At 39.6% G+C, this 27384-nt stretch overlaps 1 protein-coding gene across 1 annotated transcript; it reads right to left on the reverse strand.

The window, feature by feature from the left end:
- Nucleotides 1–213: 213 nt before the first annotated feature.
- Nucleotides 214–25742, reverse strand: LOC139443673 (claspin-like). Its single transcript, XM_071224614.1, has 29 exons — nt 25592–25742; nt 24754–24812; nt 24465–24608; nt 22944–23013; nt 22032–22111; nt 21621–21654; nt 21081–21109; nt 20122–20170; nt 18199–18338; nt 17565–17664; nt 17049–17166; nt 15081–15812; nt 14241–14353; nt 12971–13233; nt 11786–11978; nt 10945–11058; nt 9846–9952; nt 9067–9239; nt 8532–8653; nt 7330–7459; nt 5998–6109; nt 5485–5603; nt 4728–4901; nt 4367–4488; nt 3370–3497; nt 3071–3143; nt 2617–2711; nt 1004–1159; nt 214–450 (listed from the first exon to the last, which is right to left on the reverse strand). The coding sequence occupies exons 1-29, from the start codon at nt 25740–25742 to the stop codon at nt 325–327; spliced, it is 4026 nt and encodes a 1341-aa protein (XP_071080715.1). The 3' UTR covers nt 214–324.
- Between the last annotated feature and the right edge of the window lie 1642 nt (nt 25743–27384).

A 27384-nucleotide genomic window follows, 5' to 3' on the forward strand; every position in this document is an offset into this window, starting at 1 on the left:
TCACAAGCATCGATCCACGCAATTGGGATATGATCACATGCATCAACCAAGTCAGCGAGCCTGGCACCCTATCCAGTTTGTCACCGCTTACGACAAGCATAGTCGCCTTTTACAGCACTGTAATGAATTGAATCGAGGCCAACCACACATGTGGCAAACAGCACAAGTATCCACATCATCTGAGTGTTATCAGATGATACATAATCAGTCTGTACACACGTCACACATAACATCTTCATTCGACAAGCATGGGACCTATGATGCCCTATCGAGATCGATGTGGTGACAGGTTATGTCCTATGCGTCGGCTGCTACACTGTCATGTCACCTCTCTAGGAGATTGAATATACTACTACTGGACTTTGACTCGTGTGTCTTGGTTCTCTGGCGTTTAGCAGGAGGCAAGTTAGATGGCCTCTTGTGCGCTGCTGGACGGGAAACTGGCTTTGACTGAAAGTATATATATATATATATATATATACATATGTTCAAAACCCACCAAATAATTTGGAACATTTAGAAGCAATACTGGTAATGTAGAAATTAAATACAAACTCTACACACAGCAAAGGAACCCCAAACAATGGAGTCATTACCATATTTTATGATTAAGTGGGACTCTCAGATAGAAGGCGTGTAACGACTGCTTGAACTAACAATGGTCCATGGCACAATCATTAATGACAAATCAAAATGTCAATACCTAACATCAAAACTCATTGAAGACACGTAATATGTGCAACCCCTATACACAGCATTGTTTTGTGTAGTAAAGCGTGCATTATAATCAAGAAAATATGGAAGTACTGATTAAAAATACAACTTTAAGAACATGTTCATAGAGCTAGCTCCCACAGCAATCGCCTAAACCTAATGTTTAACGGGAATGTTAGATTCTATCATGTTGATAATAGTTTGCTTTGTGGGAAGAAAAACATGCACATCACACTATATGCAGTACAACTATTACAATATCAGACAGGTGCTTGCTTATAACACAAACCTGTAGCGCAGCTTCAGATTTTTCAGGGGAGACAACCTGGAATACAAAGTTTTTCGAATGTCTTGTGGCATTGGGATTGACTCCAGATTTTGTTCTTTCGGCAATCTTTGCCAGTGCTTCTTTACCACGTGTGAGGAAGGACCCTTTTCGCTGATTCTGAAACAAATGTGCACTATGAAAATATAAACTTCCAAGAATGCATGGTTCAGTTGTTACAACCTTACATGCATTTCTTCAGCTGCATTCCTCTGTGTCTAAAATTGGTTACAAAAATTTTCTTCTGTTGACACGAACAAGACATTATCCTAAAATAGTGTGATAAACAGGAGGCAATACTGCTTCAACTTAATAGAGATGATGATATTTTTAAATGTTATTTAATCATAAATCAACAAATTTGAGAACAAATTTGAAGACATTGTAAATATTTTTGAAAGGTGAGGAAGAGCAATGTTTCAAGCAGCTAATAGTTATAGTTCATTATAATGGCAAACAAATAATGGCCTTCACATATTGGTACAATTGGGTCACGAAAAACCGCCCATTTGACAAAGCCTTTGTAGCGTGAAGACGATCATAAATGATTTTTTTTTAAGGCTTAAAAATGTAAAGATAAATTCATTCTCAGGCAATGTCTTTTGAAAATATAGTCGGGTGGGTGGTGTCTTTTCTTTCTTTTTTTTAGGGATGTTCAAACTAGTATGTAACCAAATAAACAGTTGTGTAAATCAACCTGGGAAAGGGCCTCTCTACATAAATGAATTCCTTGATGAGTAAAATAATGGAATACAGTATTTGACTTCTGTTGGCCTTGAAATATTCAAGGATTTGTTTTGGTTTTTCAAAAATGGAAATAAAAACGAAGCGTGCTGCGAACTTTGTGATGATGTGGACGGTAGGGCTGTTACGATTCACTTGCGTATTTGGCGAATCGAACCGTAACCATTCATGAATTGAATTCGTTATTCATGGCCACTAGAATCGAATAATTATGTATATGCTATCATGAACATTTACATACCCTGTACCTAAAAATGTCCATAACAACATATTACATGCATGGATTTCTTTCAATGACAACACTCTAATAATATTTAATTTGATAGTATTGTTTTCACAGGTCATTGTCACATTTGAGCAGATACTAGTACCTGGATAAGTGCAGTATATAAATGTATGATTTTTTCATAATTAACAAACCATGTCAAATAAATTATGATGTTATTGTTTCACTGAATATAATTAATAATACATAAACTGCTGACTTGTTATTGTAATTGTGAATTAATATTCATATTCGTTACCCTATATTCGTGATATGAATCGTATTCGCCTCGTAGTGTATTCGTTGCAGCCCTAGTGGGCGGTGCCTGAGAACCAACTATTATCTTTTTAGTCTTAACCTATGACAATCGTGGCTCTACGATCGGTTTGTGGAACAGGGCCCTGGTCTTGTACATCATCATCAAGAATAAAGCTACTCCATTGATCTAAATCACTCATAACATGGAGGTGTGTGACTCAATGAAGATGATTTTCAGTCCGACACAGGTTCAATAAACACTATCAACAAATACACAGCCTGGTGGTGTGTAAGTAACGTATGTATGTACCGCTGGTTTCAGTGCTGGCTTGGCCGGGCTTGGGGCAGCCTTCTTCTCAGCCTGGGGCTTCTTGCATTCTCTCTCAGGGAGTATCTTCACGGGATCTGAAAACAGAGTTAACTTTCTATGAAAGAGCAAGCATAACCAAATGTATACATTTCCAACTGTTTGTTTGTTGTTCAACGGTGCACTCAGCAATATTCCAGCTATATGATGGCGCCCTGTAAATAATCGTGCATGGACCAGACAATCCAGTGATTGACATCATGAGCATTGATCCATACAGTTGATATACAATGACATGCAATCAACCAAGTCACCTCCCCTGACCACCCAATCCATCTGGTTGCCTCATACAACAAGCTCAGGTAGCAGGGGACCACCTATATTCTTACCCAGAATCCCCACCGGTTAGAATCATCTTTAAGTATTTACTTTTTCACGTCAAACAAAACAAGGATACCTTTTACTTTCAAAGCAAACTTCTTGCCGAGCTTGAAAAACTGGCTGTTCGCATTTTCATTCTCATCTTTTTCCTGCAAACAAAAAGATGATACACATTTGTTTCATTTTATTGTTTTCTATCAAACGTCACATTCACATTCCAATTATTTGAAGATGGCCTGTAAATAATAAAGTCTGAACCAGTGATTGGTATTAAGATCAAGGTCTCACCCTGGCAGGGAATCATGACACATAATCCTGATCATTGACATTCTAGCAGACTAGGTGAATACAGTGTAAATCTCCAACATTCCATACCCTTTCTTCCTGTAAAAACTTCTCCCTCTCAAATCTCTCCATCCTCCATTTTAACTCGTCAGCATCCTCCTCTGGTGCATCCTCGTCAGACCCCCCACCTCCAAACATGTCCTGCTGGGTATCGTCATCTGAAACACCGGCATGTAAGTCCATGAACAAGTACATCCTAGCCAGTGACATCAGTTTATCGCATTGTGTCTGTTAGCATGGAAGGAAAGTCCAAGTTTTGCCACTTCCGTGAAACCCATTAGCATAGCAAAGGCAAATCTGGAATTCAAGCCCTCGAACAATGGATCATGGCACAGTTGAAGAATGCAGCTCTACAAGTTTTGTAAGCACAATCGTCAGGAAGACGACCTTTCTGTATTACACATTGTGGAAGTCTTGGTTGGAGTGAGTGAGTGAGTGAGTTTTGTTTAACGCCGCTTTTAACAGTATTCCAGTTATATCACAGCGTGTCAGCTTAATGTGGGAGAAAAGAGATGCAGGTCTCAGACATTTACAACTTCAGTGAAACCCACGAGCACGGGTATGGTGCTGACAAACCTAGAAACATAATCGGGGTGAATGGGAATTCGAAACCACAATCATAGGATTCTGGCTAGCCCTCAGGACGCAACTCTGCACAGCGAATCATGGCACCTTAGATGACTGGGCCACCAATACCTCCTTGGGTTGGAAGTTAGCCAACTAAATAATAGTAATAATTATGAAAGAAACAATAACTAAAACAGACAAAATTACCAGTTTAACGATGCTGACAAAAAGTTAAATTCAGTTTCTACTTATAACCCACTTGACCAGGCTATAACAGAATATATTGCATTCACTAGAATGTCATGTCATGTCTTCCAACAACACTTTTGATTTGGTACACAAACAACTAAAGTAAACACATTTTCAAAGACCCCACCCCTAAATTAAGTCAGCTTATCTTATTTCCAGCTTCAATGATCTCTTGAACCATAAATATGAAAGCATTAAAAATGCAACCTACCCATATTTTTCCATCTAAACCTTCTCATCCTGCCTCCCCCTTCTGAGTACAGATCTCCATCCGGCAGGTACATCTCTTGTAGTCGGAGAATCTCACGCTTGTCGGCATCGATAGTTTCCTTCCTGTTTTGGGTTAACAATATACTCATGAAGTCCTTGATGACAAGGATGATTATGAAATTACGTAACACTACCTTTAATAAATCAAGCCTACACAAAAGTCACTATTTCAATATGATTTTATACAACACAGAAATATTTACAATTTAAACAATGAAAACTTCATGAATTACATAATATTGCAGGTATTTATTGTGAAGCATGAGAATGTCTACACAGAGTTGAGATGTATATGTACTCACAGATGGGCTCGTCCAACCTGGTTGCGGAGCTCGTCCTCGGTCATTGCTATATCCTGGTCCCCCAGCTCCATCTCCATGATGTCCTCATCCTCGGGGAGGTCCAGATCCTCATCACTCTCCGCCTCTGAACCGGACAACTCTGCCTCATCCTCGATAAACTCTTGTCGCATTTTCCTGAATATGAAAATCCACAGTTTTCGTCAGCAATGTGTTTTTCTTGTTAAGTCACTTCTCACTTTAACACTGGGATGAAATAACACATGCTGACAACTGTAATCTATTTCATCAAATGTGGTACACATAGATGCTATCTTGCTGATAACTATTAAATATTATCTTAGATACAAATCCAGCCTGGACCACACAATCCAGTGATAGCTGTCAACCAAGTCAGTGAGCCCGACAACCCGATATCATTAGTTGACTCTTACGATAAATAAGAGTTGCTGAAGACCAAATCTAACAAACAAGATGTTTAAAAGAAATTAAAAGATAAATTGAAACAGCATAATGAATTATTAAAACCAGGGAAAAAACACAAACATATACTTAAGTTAATAATTTATACTAAAAGGATTGCACATATTTTTTCATTGAATGTACAGAATTAGTGCTAAATCGTTATCATATAATGTTTTAGTCACAATATGATATCTGTGAATATTGCAATACAATGTTTACTGTCAATACTAATCTTAACATAATATCCATTCAACATAAACACACAAAGGAACAATTCTCACACAGCAGTTCTTACCCTGTTATCTTTCCTCTGAACCCTCGGAACGATTTCTTCACTTGTTGAGGTTTCTGAGGAATGTCTCCATCAACCTCATCATAGTCTTCATCAGGATTCTCATCATCAGCTAGCTCATCCTGCACAAGTTGCAAGTGACAATGAATCAGGTTACAGCTTGATAAAAACACTTGCCTCAGAAAATTTCTCGGATTTTTCCAAGACATTATTCTTCATAAATTACCTGTCTCATAACATGTATAAACATTCTTTGGAAAATGATCAGTCATCAGTCAATAGTCTAAAATATCTTAAGCCCGACTACATGTGTGTTGTAGATCTTGAGCTTCATACAGATGTTATACAAAGAGAACGCAAGATCAACATGAAACAGATTGAGTAGTCATACCTTATCAATCAATCTTAAACCTGACTAAATGAGTTTTGTAGATCTTGAGCTTCATACAGATGTTATACAGATGTAAGATCTACATCTAACAGACTGAGTATCTACTGGAATGTTTGTAGTCATACCTTATCACTGTCCATTTGAGCCTCATTGTCGGAGAGCAAGGTGAAGGACGTATTACTCTCCTCATCTTCCTCCAGCTTCCTCTTGCGTCCCTGAGACTTGCCCTGAGTGGCCCTGAAGTACATTGTCAGTTTGCTAACAAATGTCATGATCTTACTGTTTGTCTGTTTTGTAACGCCTCACTCAGCAACATTCAGGCTGTATGTCAGCGTCTGTAGTGAGTGAGTATGGTTTTATGTCGCTTTTACGCAATATTCCAGCAATATCATGCCAGGGGACACCAGAAATCGGCTTCACACATTGTATCCATGTTGGGAATCGAACCCGGGTCTTCGGCGTGACAAGCGAAAGCTTAAACCACTAGGCTACCCGACCGCCCTACAGCGTCTGTACATAATCAAGTCTGGACCAGACAATCCTGAGATTGATATTGTCCGCAACGATCCATGTCACTGGGGTACAAGGGAACAAGGAACCAAGTCACTGAGTCAGATGACCTGATCCATTTGGCTGCCTCTTACAGCCAGCAGAGGTTGCTTAGGACCAATTCTAACCCTGAATCCCATGGGTATGTGATGCCTTGAGAGTGAGTTGGGTCTAACGCATCTTTAACAGTACTGACGTGGCTGCTTAATGTGAGATACAGCAATGAACTACAAGAGTATCTTGTGGAAGATTCCAGAGTCCCCAACATCCTCACTGACACTGAACAAATGTGCGAGGGAACTAACTTACTGACAATGATGAATGAGTACTTTTCATCAGCTGTAATCTATCAGAAAACAAGGGCAAAAGTGAGCGTGGCTTACTAATACCCCCGACCCGCCTTATGTGTCAGAAGTTTTAAATCAAATAATGGATAGGGTTAGGGTTTGAAAAATTCATAAAAAAATGGAAAATTAATAAAAACAATTTTTTTCTTTTGACTGCACCCCGCCATATGACACAGATTATATGTACTAAGTTTGAGATGAATCCACTGAATAGTTTAAGAGAAATCGCGCTGACAAAGTGTTTGGACGGACGGACAGAACTTTAGTATAACTATATAAGTAAATGTGATGAGGTAATTTTCCACACCTATGTGTATCCCTGTGTTATGGATTTTTGGACGCTTAAGAAACAGTTGTAGTTTTCTCTCTAATCACATGAACAACAGTAAAACATCTCATTCGCTCATAAAAGGCGACTTTCTCTTAATAGCAAGCCATCATCTGAGTATTTACAATTTCTGTGTGATGTTATAGCGAGGGCAATTGCGATAAACATGGCCGTCCGAAAACGTATATCGGAAACCTATGAACCAACGATACTTTCTAAGAAGTGTTACTCACTCTCCTGGGAACATCCCTGAACACAGACCCAGCAACTCATCCATGCCACCTTGTGTTGCATCAGCAGCAGAGTCCGCGTTGTTGCCAAACAGCTGCTTGCACGACGACTTCTTACTGTCATCTTGACTTTCTGGAAGATCAAGATTGAATATGATGTCAAATGGATATGTAAATATTATTCACAAAAAAAACAAAAAACGGATTTTTTAAAGCATAAAAACATCAGTAATCCACGATGAGACGTGGCATTATGTTACTCAAGCACTCATTTGGCCATAGTTGCATTTATGGCCCTTGTGAAAATTAAATGGATTTCCCAGCATCTATCATCCACATCTATTGTGAACAGATTCATGTACTTGTATCCCCGAGGCCATTAAATGGATCGGGTGACTTGGTCGATTGCATGTCATCAATTCCCAATTGGACCGATGCTCATGTCCATGATTGTCTGACCCACACTTGATTATTTACAGACCAGCCATACACCTGGAATAATGCTCAGTATGGCGTTAAACACCCACCCACACCCAATCATTAAAGCTGAAGATTGTTAAAGTAACCCTCATCGCTATGGACTGCACACGTCAGCAAGTATATAAGAAACATTTTCTACTGAAGTACCAAGTAAAGTGTCACACCCTGTTGTTCACACAGAATGTTGATTGCAATCAGAAAGAAAAACATTTTAAAACAGGCCTCAAAGTTGCCAATTTGACCTAAATTTCAATTTGTCTACTGTCTAAAATTCAGACGTAGCCAAATGATTACTTTGAAAAATATCTTGTGGCAACTAAATTCTATTGCTTTGTATTTGAAGACACAAAAATAAATAACAGCTGATTGTGGAAAACACGTCTGCTCATAATTGTACTCTCGTATAATACCTCCTACAGTCAACAATGAACAGAAATACATATATATTGCTGTACGGTAATTGGAATTTTATTTCAGTTGACAGTGCTCATTGGATAGACTAGTGTTAAGACTTGTACATATTATAATAGTTATTTGATAAAATCATGACAATATTGGCTTGACTTCTTGATTTTACCACTGGCTACCTGGAAAAGAATTCTTGTCGCCATACAGCGACTTTGTAAAAAGCAACTTCATAATATATACAAATAATTCGGGAGAGTTGGCAGTTGTGTGGAAGTGCAGTGTTTAACAACAAACACACAGCAGGACCAGAAACTCACCTACAAACTGGCCGGAGCACAGGCCCATGAATTCAGCCATGTTGTCCTGGGTGCTAGATATGTCTTTCAGCCCGAGAGAGGCTTGTGATGGCTTCTTGGTGGTGGACTTCACTTTGAAGAACCTAGAAGATGACGAACATGAGAGGACTCTCAAACTAATTCTTATACCTGAATGAGGTTTGATTTGTTTGTTTGCTTGTTGTTTAACGCCGCCCTCAGTAATATTCCAGCTATATCATGGCGGTCTGTAAATAATTGAGTCTGGACCAGACAACCCAGTGCATCAATCAACGGAATTGGGATACGATGACATGCATCAACCAAGTCAGCGAGTCTGACCACCCGATCCCGTTAGTCGCCTCTTACGACAAGCACAGTCGCCTTTTACGGCAAGCATGGGATGCTGAAGACCTTAACCTGGGTCTTCAAAGGCCACTGAATGAGGAATGGAGTGAATAGATGAGGTGCGTGACCTGTGTGCTGTACACGGGACGATGTGGCATATAATGACTTCATTGTAACATTTCTGGCCTACCCATCAGCATCCAACATCTGAGACTGCGAGTCTTCTATGAGGAAGTTGAGGCCCTGGGACGGCTGGACATCACTGGCGGGGTACATGGAGGAGGAGAAGGGCTCTGCTGCAGTGCCGTACAGGTCCTGGGAGTCCTCAATAGGAAGCGACAGGCTCGACGTCTTCTTGGGCTTCTGGAGAGGTGGATTAGTCAAATAGTTTGTATTAGGAATCGGCTATAGAAACTAACAGTTTTAGTCCACTGGTCCTTATGATAACATATGGCAAAACCCTTAAAAAGGACATTTTTTTCACTAGTCCTTATGTTACCTTTACTATTTGGCAGTTTGGCAAGGACTAAAGGACTATTGCCAATTTCAAATGCTGGGTATGCAATTATAGACCACCAACTTTATACATTGTGATACGTTTCTGCTTCATAAGAGGTCATGTATGGACAGCAAACAGTACATTATTCATAAAGGTAGGTAGGTAGGTATGTTGTCTGCCACACACAGCAATATTCCAGCTATATGATGGCGGTCTGTAAATAATTGAGTCTGGACCAGACAATCCAGTGATTGACATCATGAGCATTGATCCACCCAATTGGGATATGATGACATGCATCAACTAAGTCAGCAAGCCTGACCAGCTGATCCTATTAGTTGCCTCTGACGACAAGCTTAGTCGCCTGAAGACCTATTCTACGCCGTATCTTCACGGGTCTTATTCATGAAGGAATGTCTGACACTGAAATATCACCTTTTTTCAGTCAGTGAAGCCAGACTGCTACTCACCTGTGTTTGTGTGGCTGTCAGGTGTTTTGTGAGGGGGGACATGAGGTCGTCATCTTCTTCCAAATTGTCCTTTGGAGATACCCCTTCTGTTGGAATCTTGAAACTGGCTGGAAAGAAAAGTCAATATAGAGAGTAAGTGAGTTGGGTTTAACACCGCTTTGAACAATATTTCAGTCATATCGCAGCATGTCAGCTTAATGTGGGAGGAAAGCTCAAAGTGATGCAGGTCTTAGACGTTTACCACTTTGGTGAAACCCACGTGAAGGGGTATGGTGCCAACACACCTAGAAACAAAATAAAGTCGAAATAAAAACACTTTTGAACTAATTTCTTGTGTGAGTCAGATTGATTATAAATTCACATGAAATGTTTTGCCTATGGCGACTTTAATCAACTAGGTGTTTGCAAGTACTTCCAAAAACAGAAGGAGACAATTCACCACCATTTCCTCAAAGCTCCCAAAACATTTCTTTCAGACCTTGACCCTAAACATGACCACTATCACCAAGTCTCTGGATTCTACACGTAAAAATGTAACAGTAACTGGCAATGACTCTGACAACCATCACAATAACATAGATGACCTTGACCGTAACTTGACCAAACCCTTTTCAAAGCAGGGCTCCATCCCAGAGAAAGTATATATGGGTACCAAGTCTAATGACAAATGCATAAAATTGTAACCACAAACCTTTTTGTGAGTTTTTTATCTTGTGACCTTGACCTTTTCATATGCACACAATTGTGTGACCTTGACCTTTTCAAATGTACCAAAAGTATTAATGCCCTTTGGCCATTTGGAAGTATTCAGGGGAAGAATAATACCTAATACAGGCTTTGAAATTCGGGTTTTTAAAGACTAATTCACAAGTCCTAAGAGTTTGTGGCTAGTCCTGCTTGAAAAAGACAAAAATGTTTTCTATGTTTACAGTTATTCAGCAAAATTGAAGCATTGAGAACTGGTTCAAAATTAGAGCCCACAAAGTTACTATATGGCAGTGTTATCAATAGTCTTTGTGTAGTTAACATTAGAAACATCCCCTGCAGCAGCGGAGACAGCAGTGAAATTCCACCCAAACCTTCAAGCTATCCTGTTTACCTGTGCTGGGTTCCTGTCTGGTGGCCTGGGCGGGCGGCAGGTTGCTCTCCTCGTCATCACTGATGGTCAGCTGACGCACGTGTTTCCGCTTCTTCTTGGAGCTGGACCGCACATCTGACACAATGACACACATGATAATGCCACAGTAATTGTACCTTACATCATGTTCATATGAACTGGGATTTATCCCTGGTAGATGAATGGGGAAAAAAACTTGATTTTTATCACAATTGGGATTTTCTGAAAAGTCCTTGTTTTCTTTAATTCAGGAGTATTGTCATATTTCATTTAATGCAAACATATGAAACTAAACATTAAACTTAAAAAGCCTCTTCTTGTTTATTGGTCCTGTGACATGAAAGTCACCTCTACAAATCAATAACATTTGTTATTACAATAAAAAACATGACTTGGCAGTTTTACTGATATTTGCTTCAGATCTTGGGCCAAATGAGCAGGTCCAAAAAATCTCAGATATATCGACAACATAACACACATTTGGTACACTTTTCACCCATAGTGCTCAAATACTGACTATTTGGCATGAGCCAAACCCTAAACTTCCAAAAGCTTGACTTCAACTCCAACATATTTCGAAGTTATCAAAAACATATTTTTTTTGAAAATCCACATCAAAATCAAACTTTGCACTGCACCTCTCCGATTAGTATGTAAAGTGTCCCTTACATTTGTTATAGGTTCCACACAAAAACGTGCTGTAAATAATCAAGTCTGGACCAGACAATCCAGGGTACGAGGACACACTCTTACGACTAGAACAGACTGGGAACCAATTCTAACTTGGAGTCCCCACAGGGAAAAACAATCTGTCTGGTCTTACTCTGTGAAAGATTCTCAAGGTCATCGTCTGCATCGTCATCAGATGTGTCCAGCTTTAGTTTCATGGTGTCTCCCTCCTCCTCTTCACTATCCTCAATGTCATCATCGTCATCAGCACGCCCAGCATTGACGTCCTTGTCAGGGTTGTAGTCGTCATCATCTTCCTCTGCCTCCCCGTCCAAGAAAGGGTTTGCCTGCCACAACACATCAAACAGTCAAACTCACCATATCCATGTGAAACTGGGGTTGTCGTTTGGTTGCCAAGCAGAAAAAGGATGACAGTCAACAAAGTCACCGAGTCTGCCCATCCAATCCTCTTACGACCAGCACAGATTGCTGGAGACCTATTATAACCCAGAATACCCATGAGAATCTGTGTTTTGCCAGTGTTTGCTCATAATGATAATTAATCATGATCATGATCGTGTTCCCAAATAGTCTCGGGTTCTGGTGCAGTTGAGCTGGTCACAAGGGCAACTGAGCATAAACAGTATGGGTGAAATGATACAGCAAGGTCATGATAGGATACGTATCACGATACATAGGTCATGATGGTCATATTTACGTCGAATCGCATGGAAACTTAAATAAACAATAAACAATAAAATAAAAAAATAAAATACTTCAGAGTAAGTTCAAAAGGGAAAGCTAGCTGTAGACACATGTTCTTCGATGCTATTTTTAGTAGTGAACTTGAAACGCTAATTACAATGCATTTTGCGATATCTGACTGACACAAACGTCAGTAATCATTAAACAAGTAGTTAGTAATTTATTTCAGTGTATCGTCTCATTTCGATAAAGAAAGAAATGTATCGTTTTGGCTCATGAAAACTGACGACTTCACCCCTAATAAAAAGTAGATGGATAGGTTCAGCTCTTCGGACTTGTGGTTATGAACCAACTTGTCCGTCTGTATTGTGACTAGTCTCTGACTAATGGCCCTCATCAACAACTTTTACCTTTCAATACCAGAAATCTGTGCTCAACTGAGGGGGCATGTGTGGCTTCTGACTCTCTCAAAACTTGGCAAATTAGCTGGCAATATGAATGTCTCCAGTAACCGATCTTTGGTTAAACATTGAAATCGTTTCAATATTTTTAAAGATCCAGAATCCAAAACATAATGGTGGACAGCGGGTTGCACCACTGATCAGTTGAACAAAGTCCTGTTACTGTATCGTACCTCTCTTTCTTCAACTTCCTCCTCTTCCTCAAATTCTTCCTCCCCAAACTCGGCATCGAACTGATCATCCTCAATGTCAGTGTCCGACTTCTCCGACATCTCATCAGCGTTGTCCAGGATTCTCTCCTCCTCCGTGTCAGTGCCGCCCTCAAAACCCTCCTCATTCTCCAGTGCATAGATCTCCTGCCGCTTCTGACGGGAATCCTCGCGTTTCACCTTCATTTTGTTCTGAAGTTGCTCTTTCAGGGCCAGTAGCTTGGCTCCTTCAAACACAAAAAATAAGAAATTAATGTGACATTAGAAATGAGTGAGTTTTAGAAAAATCATTGCCTGTGACACCAGAAATATTTTTCACAAATTGCATACTTGATGGGAATCAAACCTGGGCCTCCAATGTGATGAGCAAAGACCTGAACCACTTGACTACCCCCCAACCCCCGAAAAGGAGGGATAAAAATATTAAGCCTAGGCAAATCCGTGGTTATTAGCATCGGGCAAGGAGAATGACTCACCCTTCACATGATTACTTATAGTAAACACTCATTATTTCTTACAGTAATTAACCTGTTGTATTAACCTGTAACCAACTGAAGTTCATGCAGCATGTTGAGTGTTTCACTGCGACTGCATGACAGCTATGTCTATGATGAAACACCATGAGCCATGTCGTACATTGTTACCATCCCAAACCATAAGACACGCATGTGGTACTTGGTTTAAACAGTTACCTCCCTTTGTCTATTAACCAAGTTTCAACGAGTGGTGATTTGGGGGTTCACACATGGGAATAGCACCATGCATGATGAGTGAATATTTAACAACTGGGCTACCAAACTGCCTGACAATAACTGTTAACCCAAGAAATATGCTCAAATACTTTGATTTGCATGTTAAATTGAAACGTGTCTAGGCATGCTTGACTTGGCCTTCAGCATGACGAGCGAATAAACTACTGAATACCCACACCACAGTTTGAAGTTCTTGCATAATGATATGTAAATAGTCTCAGAAAGAAAAAAAACCACTTGAGACATTTAGGGCGAACATGGCCCCATTCCACAAAGTGATCTTAGAGTTAAGACAATCATAAGTCTCATACTTTAACACTTACGACAGTTGTAGCTCTAAGATAGCTTTGTGGAACAACACACTGATCTGTTAACTAATTAGTTAACAAAAACACGGTAAGAAGTTGAAATAGCAGTTGATGAAGACGCAGACTCATTACAATATACATGTACTCCTGTTTCCCGCTGACCTATGACCTCACCTGGTCTGTCCAGCTTCTGTAGTGTATTGTCCTCTTCCTCAGCCACGTGGTACGTAATGGACGTCAGTTTCAGCTCCGTCGTATCGTCAGACACGGCTGCTTTCTCTACAATACTGCAACATATGTACCATAATTGGTTCAAGTTATTGGTGAGGTGAGGTGAAATATCGCATCCAAGATTATTACACTTATATTGCGACGTGCATACATGTGTGTGTGCGCGAGCGCGTGTGTGTGTGCGCGCATGTCTGTGTGTGTGCGTGTGTGTATGCATGTGTGCGTGCGCACAAGTGTGTGTGTGTCTGTGTGCGTGCATGCGTGTGCTCACAGGCGGACGCTCTACCACCAGACCATGGAGGCGGTCTTCAAGTTATTGACATGAATACATATTTTATCTAATTTCTTAAAATGTTTCAACTGGGAAATCTAGCTCTGGGTAATATCCAACAAGCAAAGAAATGTTATCAGTGGTCAAAGCTCTAGTCCTTGTCAAACTGCCCAATAAGGACTAGTAGAAATTTGCCCTCTTTAAAGGTTTTGCTTTACGTTATCATTATAAGGACCAATGGGCTAAAATAGTTAGTTCCTATTGCTGTATTGATAGAGTTACTTTGCTTTGATTTATCATGTTAATGGGTCCATTTATTAACTTTTGTGAGGTTTTACCAAAAGCCACAACCAAATTAATTTTTCTTAAAAACAGAAACAGCTAATACAAAATAAACACAGCTTCAATGTTTCCCCTTTGAACATATTGAACTTAACATTTCAACAAAACACATGTTTTCAAACAAAGACAGCATTTGAGCATTTCGTGAATACCAATATTTACATGTTTACCTAATATCAACATCTTTGGCATGCTTGTGTTGCTTCTTTTTAGAATGTTCCAAAAATCGGTTCATGAGTTTATCTCTACCAGTGTACACTGGCTCCGCTTCACCATCGTCATCCAGATCAATGAAGGAGTCCGGCGCACCGCTCAACTTGGGCGTTTCATTCTTCAGAGAGGACAAAACATGGATTTTGGGCGTCATGCCAAGAGTTACATCACTATGAGCTGTTTCTTCCTTGTCATTAGCACTATGGTCCTTGTCCCCAGGAAGCTCACCGGGAACACATACGCTATCAGTCTGTTTAGTGTCATTGTTACTATCTACATCAGCATGTTCCAAGTCTGTAGGACTTTCTAGGCAGCTGTTATCTTTGTGTACGTTTTCCACCGTCACTTCTGAAGTTGTATCGTGATCGACATCCATAACTTCATTCACAGTTTCTGTATTCATTTCTTCAGGGTTTGTCGGTTCCATTTTATTTACAGTATTGTCATTTTTATGAAAGTTTTCATCCAAGTCAGGGAGTTCATCCCCTTCAAAGTCCATTTTTTTACTGAGGGCATCCTGTTGTGTGGATTCATCCTTGAGATCCTGAGTCTTTGTGACTGGATCTGAGGTGGGCGTGGCATAACTAGGGGTGGGTGTGGAAACTGTATCACTGTGTTGAGGCTGACTGGAGGAGCATAGGACAGCTGGGGAACAGTTGGCAATCACATGTTGAATCACACTTGGTTTCCTGAAATAAAAAACATTTCGGGGTTATCTCAATATTAGCATGTGCCTTCGACAGATATTTTACAAATTCTTTCATGCTTGTAATGAAGGTGCTCACATGATTTGATGCACTTCGCAGGGTAAGACCTGTTTTATTACAAAATAGATCTTGATTATCGAGCAGATCGTCTTGACTGGGCGCCGCCATTTCGCTTGAAGCAAATGCAAGTGATATGAGAAAAGATAGAATTTGATTCGTCAATAGGAGGGACAAAGAAAGGTCATAACTCGTAATAGCCACTGGTGGCGCTACGAACAAGCCTGGAAATTCCAGCCTAGTTCGGCAAGGGTGGAAAGTGGACTTCTATAAACAGGCCCTGGCCTCGGGAAGATTACCAAACTAAGGGCGTGCTACGTAACAACAATTTGAAGTTAAGCCTTCAGTCGGATGTAACTCTTAACGCCAGACAGGCATCAGATAACAGCGCAGCTGACAAACAATACCCTGACAGTTATAAACTAGCTACAGATGACCCTGATGGGGAGAGCCGACTGAAGGTATGTTGCCCGACAAATGCAACTGTGAATCATAGATAGATTATTTTGCGGTAATACAAAATCTGAGTATCCCCCAAATAATTTAAGTACCAAATTATTGGCTACGACCTAACAGAATCTTTCAAGACTCAGGCTTTTCAGCGTTAGAAATTGGCGCTAGTCCTATAGTCCTTGCCAAACTGCTCAATAGTTAAGGTATCAGAAGGACAAGTGGAGACTAGTGGTCTAAAACTGTTTGTTTCTAACGCTGGGCTTTGGACTAGCCAATAGTCACACACTACAATATTGGCATAAGGATTATCAGTGATTGAGTTAGGTAAGCCTTTATTTTTGTCATTGTAGCCGGTTCTGCTTGAATGAGACAAAAATGTTTCCTATTTTTACATTTTCTGTCAGAACTGATTTAGTTGAGAACTGGTTCAGAATTACATCCCTTAAATGCTAATAGTTAATAGTACACCTACAGGGGTGTAAGAAATATTGCCACCACTAGGCTAGCAGACCTTCTTATACCAATAGCCTGGGTTCGATTCAAACATAAGAAAATGCGTGAAGAACATTCTTGGCGTCTCCCTCTGTGGCATTGCAGCCCTACATCTCCGATCAGTGAAATGCAACACTCACTAATAAAAGACCACGACAAATACTTACTACCCCATGAATCAACACGTACACAGAAGGAAACAACAGTTTATCTTACTTGAATTCTCGGACTGCCCTGAGAGCTTTGTAATCTTGTTGTTTCTTTGTCGCTCGTGCCAGAAAGTCATTGAGAGACTTGGGCGTCGGCTGGTGATATGGCAATGCCACCTGAGACTCTGAATAAAACGTAAAAACATGTCACAGAGAAGTATTTAAATCAGAGAAACAGCTATTGAAGTGTAGTGAAAGTAGTTTTGAATATATGACATTTTCATCAATATTCCAGCTATATCATAGTATCTTGTACATAGTCCGGATCAGGAAAACCGTGCAGCCTCCGACATTTATTTTACATTCATTTTACAAGGTATTTGCTCTTTTAGGACAAGCAAAATACTGGGGTATATTATGTTACTAAATCCCCACTGAAAACAGCTATACATAGATAACGAGACGAAACATAGCAGGACTGACAATCTGTGACTGGGATGACTATGAAAATGTCTGTATTTGTCTTAGTTTCTAGCTGCAGACAGTGTTCAGTCCCTCTGCCTGTATGCTCTCAATCACTGACCTCGGACAAGCCTTTGTGATTCACTGTGGATGTCCATTAAGTCGTCTCGTTTTGGTTTAGCCTTCCTGTCTTTTCCCTGGCGAGGTTTCTTGGCTGCTCCCTGGATAATTGAACTTCTATCAGTTATTGTTTCTAAATTTGTTATTCCTAACACTTAATATGTTTGTTTGTTTGTTGTTTAATGCCGCACTCAGCAATATTCCAGCTATATGACGGCGGTCTGTAAATAATCGAGTCTTGACCAGACAATCCAGTGACTGACATCATGAGCATCGATCCATGCAATTGGGATACGATGACAAGCATCAACCAAGTTAGCGACCCTGACCACCCAATCCCGTTAAGTCACCTTACGGGCAATTATGCTTGTCGTAAAAGGTGACTAACGGGATTGGTCAGTTAGGCTCTCTGACTTGGTTGATGCATGTCATCGTATCCCAATAACTGTGTGTGCAAAACTAATAGGTAACAAGTACAAAAGATATAGTTATATCACTTTAGGTAATCATAAAGCTGCTTGAAAATGTTTAGATCATTTGTAAAAACATCTTTTTTGTTTCACTTTGCGTTTATGAGGCAGTATCTTTTTTATTTGATTTTTCTCAGTAATGATAAGTTGTCAATAATGAAATACCTTCATTTTCAGGAGTTTGGCTTTGAGCTTGGGATCAAGGTTGTCTTCATCAAATCCCTCGTCATCTGCATTATTATCCTCATCACTGCTCCTTCCTCCACTGCCGTCACTGTCCCCGTCCCTAGGGGGTGCTGCCGTATCTACAAATATACACACTCAGCTTTACTGATAGCTCTTGCAGGATTTGTAATAGGTTAGACATGTCACATTTGATTCTTTAACTTATATAGAGTAACGTACACTGCAGTTGAGAATATGAATCGGAAAGTTCACAAATCATAAGTTTAGTAATCATGTTAAGCTAAATGTTTTCACAGGTAGCATTATCAATCACTTCATGTGTTACTGTTTTTTCAGATATTTCCAGCTAAAACCAGTACTTTTTTGTATTATTAGCAATTACATCACATCACATCTAAATTATGTCATGTCCTCAATTCCACCTTTCAATCACTCACTCTGCCTCGTCATCGCTGATATCTTTGTAATCGCTAAATCTGAGTGAGTGAGTGAGTGAGTGAGTGAGTGAGTGAGTGAGTGAGTGAGTTATTATCAATCTATGCTGCAGTTGGCAATATTGTAGCTGTATCATAGCAGCCTATTAATAATCCAATCTTTGCCAAGCAAACTGATGGTTCCACTTCCACCGTTACAGCATGAACAAGGATTCGGGGTATGCTGACACACCAATCTCATTAAAATCAGATCTTAGTTCTCACTACATGTTGTACCACTAAACAAGGATCTGAAGACTTCCCATTACGGGTCATGTAATAATGACCTTTCATCCGACCAATCAGACTGACGCTTACCAGATCAGGAAAGTGACAGTCGGCATGTGTTTTCTAATCATGCAACCACGTAAAATCTAATACAGGGAATTCCGAAAGACAGTAATGGGCTTTACAACTGAATCCACATAATCTAGGCCATCTATTAGCCATTCCAGAATGTTCTTTTGTTCCGTTTTGAAATTTTTAACTGAGAATTTGTCAAAAATATGTTTTGAAGCATAGTCGTCAGATTGGAACTAGTGCCGTAAAGCACAAGAAAGAAGCCTCCGGATTGGCTCATGTCAACTTCTTGTCAGTCATTCCATTGGTCAGTCAAATTTCACCTAAGGTCGGTCTGACCCATAATGGGATGTCTTCAGATCTTTGTAGCGAGAACTAAGATCTGATTTTAATGAGATTGGTTGACACTAGAGCTGAGTATCGATATGATTCATATAACGATACGGTGAGGTGAGGTGAGGTGAGGTGAGGTGAGGTGAGGTGAGGTGAGGTGAGGTGAGGTGAGGTGAAATAGGGTTTAACGTCGCGTCCAAGATTATTGCACTTATATAGCGACGTGCATGCACACTTGTGTGTGTGGCTGCTAGTACTAGTCCAAACTGATGCCGATTTATAGTGCTAGCCCACTGAGATACCATGCCGCAGTTTAACATGAATACCCCACTCAGACACACTAAATTGACTCCGAGCCGACCAGTCCTTGTTTGAGCCACTTAATGCCGAGCGCCAGACAGGGAAACAACAAGTACCATCTTTTAACAGGTTTTTAATGAAAAGATGGTCATTAAATGTAACGGATAGTCGCTGCGTCCTCATCTACCACATCCTTGTGTTCTGTCATGCTTACAGGAGGCGCTGTGCTACTTCTGCCAATATTGGAGGTAACTCTATTAGTTCCTGTGGTATTCATCACAAATCACAAACTGACGATTCAAGTATCGTGTGTACCTAAGTATCGATATCGTAGGCAAAGTTACTAAGGACTTATTCTGCTCCCAAATTGTGATGTGAAAATACCAAACTGTAACAGTTTCTTGGGTGGATACACGTAAGCTGAACAATAACATGGGATAATAAGATTCTGTCTGACAAGACTTTAAAAATTCTCCAAAACCGTATGTTTACTAACCAGAATCACTATCTTCTGCATCAAAGAGGTCACTGTTGAATATATTCATCTGAAATCAGACACCAGTTGTTGTGAAACCATTCATACGTACGTTGTTTCAGTAAGTCAGCAAGAGAGTGAATGAATTTTAGGCAGCATTCAGCAATATTAGAGCTATACCATAGCAGCATGTATATATTTTTTTTTTTGTCCTTCACTGCTCTCAGCAATATTCAAGCCAAAGGATGGCGCCTGTAAATAATCAAGCCTGTACCAGACAATTCACTGCTAGAAATTGTGAACAACATCCATGTTGACAGGGAAAGATGCCACATTATCAACCAAGTCACCGAGTCTGTCCACCCGACCCATTAAGTCGCCTCTTATGACCAGCACAGGTTTGTCAATAACAAAGTAAGAGGCGACTAACGGGATCAGGAGATCAGGTTTGCTGATTTGGTTGATGAGTGTCATCGTATCCCAACTGCATGGATCGATGCTCATTATGTCAATCAGTGGATTGTCTGGTTCAGTTTCAGTTATTTACAGACCACAGTCATATAGCTGGAATAATGCTGGGTGCGGCATCAAGAAACAAACAACAATAATAAAGCCTGGCCAGGGTCATCAGAAACGTTCCATAAAGTCTGAGCAAAATGCAAGGAAATTTACCAGGTCCCATGGTAATCCCCTGCTTCAAGGTAACTTTAGTTATGTGTAGTACATTCTTCAACTGATATCCTACTAGAAAAATAACAAGTCATTTGTCAGAAATATGTCATTTGTGTTACGGCCATTGGTCCTATGTCAGCTGGTTGCAAAGGTATTATAATGTCATTTTTCAAATTTAGATTTAAAGCCAATCCCATCTGTCAGATTGACCTCTAGCTCTTTGCAAGAGGTCAATCTCCATAACCCAGTGTTGGAATTCAATAAGAGCATCTCAGACCTGTTTTTACACATTTTGCATCTATGCTCACCTTTGTTTGAGAGGCATCTTGTTTGGGATCTGAAAAAGTGAAATCAAATAATCACACATTATTATTAGCTTGCCATTTATAAGTTGGACTCATTTATTTTTATGAATAGTCACAGCATTTCCCAGCTTCCTGGCTCACAAACATCACTAACGAGCAAAGATATTCATTTTAACAGGGTTGATTAAAATCTTGTTACTTCTGATATGTTCGAGGGATAACAATAAGACCCGTGAAGATCCGGGGTAGAATAGGTCTTCAGCAACCCATGCTTGCCATAAAAGGTGACTATGCTTGTCGTAAAGGGCGACTAATGGGATCGGGTGGTCAGGCTCTCTGACTTGGTCGATGCATGTCATCGATCCCAATTGCGTGGATCGATGTTCATGATGCCAATCACTGGATTGTCTGGTCCAGACTCGATTATTTACAGACCGCCGTCATATAGCTGGAATATTGCTGAGTGCGGTGTTAAACATCAAACCAACCAATTACATCTGTACAATTCCTGAACCACTGGGGATGCATGTGAGCAGCATTTACCTTCATCCTCACTGTCAACAGCTTCTTTGTTTGCCTGTAGACAAAAAAACAAACATATGTTATGGGCATAATTAGTAAAATCTAAGTATTTTTTTACATTTGTATACTTATCCTGCATTTACAGCTAACCTTACGACAAAGAAGACAGCGTCTCGCGATGGTCCTGGGTGAAAAAAAGAAATGCTGTTTCCGACTCAAGTCCACTTTTTACAGGACCACCTCCGCTGTCATGTGACATATTGTCCATGTCACATCCAATCCATATTACCGCGCTGTCTTCTTTGTCGTAAGGTAAGCAGTCAATGCATTAAGGTGTAATGTAGGATAAGTAAAAAATGACACGATTTATAACAGCAAGATCTCACTTGTGAGACACATGAAGATCATCACTGTACATACAGCACAAATTACCTTCTTTTTCTTGATGACCTCTGTCAAGCTGTCACTTTCTTCTCCACTAGCATTGCCTTTTTCATCAACCTTCATAGAAGCTGAAAACAAGGAGTCACTAAATAAACATAAAACTCATATCGGGTGGCAGGCAGTTTACCTAATAGTTTAATATTATAATTACATTATACATTCACATACCGCAGGTACCCAGGTACTAGTATCTGCTCAAATTTGTTTTATTTTCCCCCGACCAGTGGATCCATTCGCATTCCAGTTATCATTCTCAACTCCTTGGAGAGTATACAACTTAAGCTGCCCAGGGGTGCATCCATCTCACATATTGGTTACCCATAGACACATTTGAACTAAGTCACTTGCCCACGGTGACACCACAAATTTAATTCTCATGTTTCAGGTTTATGTACGTATTCGTGTTTCCACCATCTGGTCATCTACCATCGGACGAATGGGTTCTTCTGAGTGGACAGGGTGTATGTTTGTACTGTACACTAAGGCGAGTGACAACAGTGTAAGGTCCTGTAAACGTTGCTGGTCCCAAGGCTGAATAACAACCCGGTCACAAGTGGGATACGATCTCAGCACCTAGCGCTTTTGTCCGCTTGCCCAATTCGCCCCCAATATAACATCACATCGCTCCTACTTAGTAAATAAACAGAACAATATCATGATGCTCCTCCTTAGTAAATAAACAGAACAATATCATGGTGTGTCAGCTTCTGTCGGTTGAAAGCCTCAAGTCGTAAAACACTGACACAGTGGGGACACAGTGTTCAAAATTAAAGTCAAGGGGTCCAGTTTAGAAATCGAGAGGGACCCCAGATTCAAATACTATCTGTGAAAGCCTCAATGATCACAGGACCCCCTTAATTAGAACACTGTAGATCATACGAAACACAAGCTTCAACTTACAGTTTGACTGAGCATCCTCTTCGTTGTCTGAATCACTATCCATGATGCTGGAGAGAGCCTCGGAAATTGTCTGGAACCACCAAAGACAATAATGAGTAAGTGCTGGGTCTTTGCGGTTGGAAAATGCAATGTAACAAGATATTCTTAGTGGTATGCACAGACCATGTGTTAATAGAATTGGTTAAAAGCATGCGGTTCTTTACAAAATTATTTGCAACATCAATAGAAAAATTCTTATATATGTGACATAAATCATTATTCATATTCAACACGTTCAGATGCATGCTTGATTCCTGGCGCAGATGGGCCTGCCCAAAACTTTGCACAGAGAACGATAATGATAGGAAAATATGGAAGAATGCTAATTGCTTATACCATGTATACCAAAGGCCTATGTCACCTAAACGTTGATAGTTTTTATTTAAGTTTGAAATCAAAATGATAACAAAGAATCTGAAAGTTAAATGAAAGTAGGTATCTTCAGAATAATATTGAGTCTGTTTGGCTTAATGCCACCTCTGACAACATTCCAGCCAAATCCAAGCAGGAACCTCTGGTTCAGCAAATCTGGCGTCAACTTGAAGTTTGGCTACTTCAAAAGGTTAACATCCAAATCGAAATTACAAAGAAACATGTGATGATTGGCTTTCCAGAAAAGCGCAATGACCCTCTAAATATCATCTTTTTGATAACAAAAGACCTTATATTTAAGAGTAAGTTAAATAAGAGACTCCCATCATTTCAAGTCTTTCAGAACGAAATAAGAAACTAATACAACCTTACTAAATGTGCAGCGATTATTGAGTGTGACATTGACCTATTCTATAAATTTTGGTCAACATGCCATCATCTATTTAGATGATTAATCAACTATGTACTGGAATGTCACGTTATCAAATAGATGTAAAATGATTGAAAAAATAAAAAATTATAAAAAAAGGAACCTCTGAGGAGGTCTAGATAGTCTTGTCTGACTTTCAGATTTTGTTTTTGCCTCTAAAATGCTGACATTAGGGCCGATACCTACGATATCATGGGTACTTAGGTACACGATACTTGAATCGTCAGTTTGTGAGATCACGATATGCAATAAATAGAACAGGAACTAACTGATAGAGTTACCTCCCATAATGGAAGAAGTAGCATAGCGCCACCTGTAAGCATGGCAGAACACAAGGACGAGGACGTACCAACTGTTACATTAATAACTATCCCTTAATTTAACACTTTTTTGTTCTTGTGGTTTTCTTTGTTAACGTTTTTGAGATAACAATAAATAAATGTTTGAAGATAGAGGTATTAGTACTGTATTTCAGTGATTTCATCATTTCTTGCTATTTGATGTGGTGTATCATGATACCAGTAGTATTGTCAGTCCGTATCGTGATACGTATCGTATCGCAAGATACCAGGTGACACTCAGCTCCACTTGACATATTATTCTTTGATATCTACACAACACGAAATAAAAATGGAACGGACTTATTAAAAGTACCTTAGTATTTTATTAAATAAAAGTACCTTTTTCTTTGCACCGTTTACATTCGTAGTTTTAATATTACTCTTAGCTTCTCCTTCATCAGACATGCTCTCCCCATCTCTGCTGGCACGGTCCACATCACCATGAGTGTCCTTGCTGTCATCATCGTCGTCGTCAATCATCAACTGTAACATTAACAAGCATAAGTTGTACACACATTTTCAATACTTGTCATTGCTTATAAGAAGAGTTTCTCTATCCCTTTGAGCAGATTTGTTTGTGCTTTTGATAATTTATCAGGGCTGTCTACAAATGAAAATACACACTCACATGTTTCTTGTTTTTCTTCTTTATGACCACAGGCTCATCGTCACTGTCAGAGTTGAGGTCTACAATATCAACAACACGATTGAGTCAGGGTTGGACAAATAACATTTCCCCATATAGCAAATAGTGCTTCAGACACTGTTGAACAGACACAGGGGTAGACACCATTGGTCCCATCTAACTAGACCGAGGTCATTTCACCTTGTCGGCATGTTCGGTATACTAGCTCATTTAACATATACTAGATTTGTGGAGGTAACAAGTAGTCCCTCCCAACTTTTCACTAATCCTGGACAAACAAACTACTGACTGTCTATCCCTGGAAAATTTGCTGGTAAATAATGTAAAATCAGAAGGCAGCTTTCTCGTGCTTTACGGCACCAATTTCAAATTGGCGACTACGCTTCGAAACATATTTTGACAAATTCTCAATTACAAATTTGAAACCTGAACAAAAGAACATTCTGGAATGGCTAATAGATGGTCTAGATTGGATGGATACAGTTGTTAAACCCGTAACTATCGTTTGGAGTTAAAGTTTTCGAGGCTGCATGATCAGAAATCAAATTCCGACTGTCACTTTCATAGTCTGGTAAGCGATGCTCTGATTGGTCGGATGAAAGGTCGTTCTGACGTGACCCATAATTGGATGTCCTCAGATCTTTGTTTAGCGGTAGCGAGAACTCAGGTCTCAGGAAAGATCTCAGGAAAGATTGGATAATTTCTCGCAGTCAAAACTTTTTCTCACAAATATGCCACCAATTTCCTCCATTTCATTCTTTTAATGGCATAATTAGACAACATAAAAAGGGTTAAATGCCACCACAATCGACTGTCTTACCTGCAATATCTGGAGATGTTCCTGTCATTTCATCATCCATCCCTGAGTCCATTTTCTCACTGGTTTCATCCTCCATCCGCTTTCCCGGGGGATCCTTAGTGCCCTCAGCAATCGGGACAGCCTGACATGGATCATCAGGTTGCATGATCATAATGCGCACATGCTTACATGCAGAAGGTCATATGTACATTTTTACTCGTCTTCCAGGAGGCAAGGGAGTTCGGCAAGGGTGGAAACTGGACTTTTATAGTCCGTTAACTCCCTTGCCTCAGGAAGATGATTTTTACTTGGTTTCAAATTTCTTTCACAGTTCTATCATTATATACTGAGTTATTACATGCTTCCATAATCATGATAATTGATGATTTCTTTGTGGTAAAGTGGTCACAAGAACATTGAAGAAAGTGATCTTACACGTCTAAAGGGTTTTACCTCTATTTATTCTAATTTTGGATACAGAGAATAGTTATTAAGGGGCAAAGTTCACCTTAATAATATAAACGTCAAATGAAGGAAGTTGTTTGTTCTTTATCATTGAAAATCTGTGATGACCTCTGACATTTTCTGAAAGGTGACATATATATGAACCTCTTGCCATGCTTGCATGTCTTGCAGGTGTGCTCTCTCCTACCAAACACTGTTAATCATGTTAACATTTTTTAGTTTGTTTGTTTGTTGTTACATCAGCCTGCCTCAAAACTATACGATAATAATATAAATCATGTCATTTTTCATATGCTTGTGTGTTTGGTTTACTTAACTTTTGTTTGTTTGTTGTTTAATGCCGCACTCAGCAATATTCCAGCTATATGAAGGTGGTCCGTAAATAATCGAGTCTGGACCAGACCAGACCATCCAGTGATTGACATCATGAGCATCGATCCACAGAATTGTGATAAGATGACATGCATCAACCAAGTCAGCGAGCCTGACCACCCGATCCCGTTAGTCACCTTTAGGTTGCTGTAGATCTATTCAAACCCGGATTTTCACAGATTAATCATGTTAATAGTATTTAGAAGATGATAAAAGCCACATCTAAAACAAGTCCTTAAAAATTCCACTTTGGACCAACAGTCTAGTGTGGTTATGTGAATATATCTACTTCAAAGGCTATAGCCTAATCACTGTATTGCTATTGTTAATCATGTTAATTGAGGATGTAATTTGAAGACAAGGTGTCAGTAATTAGTAAATCAATTGCCTTCAATTGTTTATTGCCTTTTTGAACATCCGCGGATGTTTTGATTGCAGATTGGTGACATGAGAGGAGCTCAGCTCAGGGATTAACAGTTTGTTAAACATTATCGTTGACAGAGTACACACGGGACCACAAGTTGACTTCGCTATATCCGTTATTTTGTTCTAGGCGTGTTCGTTATATCCATCAATTTTATATGGTAAAATATACAGCAAATGGCCAGGTCCAAACGAACAGTTTGTTATATCTGTCAGTTTGTTGTAAGCATGTTCGTTACAAACATAGTTTACTGTACTTGATATTCACTCCTTCACAATATCCTACTGAAGTCCGACGCTGATTTTCTACTGGTCCTCACCATTCACAAGCGTCATCAGAAGGCAAATTAAATAATATGCTGGGAATTTCAATATCCTCTAGTTCCCAAGCCATTTAATGTTAAATTTTAAGTACACGAAATATTTTGTTAGAAAATGTATCTTGTCAAAAGTTATGAACCTGTGAACACAAAACAAAAAGGGTGGAGCTAAATAATGTTTTAATTTACCTTATGCATTCATTGTCCCCACCATAAAATCGACTATCATATTAA

This window comes from Haliotis cracherodii, unplaced genomic scaffold (genome assembly GCF_022045235.1).
Source record: "Haliotis cracherodii isolate W230 unplaced genomic scaffold, xgHalCrac1.p SCAF_5, whole genome shotgun sequence".
In the NCBI taxonomy this organism is placed as follows: Eukaryota; Metazoa; Mollusca; class Gastropoda; order Lepetellida; family Haliotidae; genus Haliotis; species Haliotis cracherodii.

Excerpts from the sequence above, each read along its gene's own strand:
- LOC139443673 (XM_071224614.1), bottom strand. The coding sequence starts at position 25,742 with ATGATCATGCAACCTGATGATCCATGTCAGGCTGTCCCGATTGCTGAG. Across the intron at positions 15,813-17,048 it reads AGGGCAGTCCGAGAATTCAA|GAAACCAAGTGTGATTCAAC; the intron begins GTAAGATAAACT and ends TTTTTATTTCAG. Across the intron at positions 7,460-8,531 it reads GTGCTCCGGCCAGTTTGTAG|AAAGTCAAGATGACAGTAAG; the intron begins GTGAGTTTCTGG and ends TTGATCTTCCAG.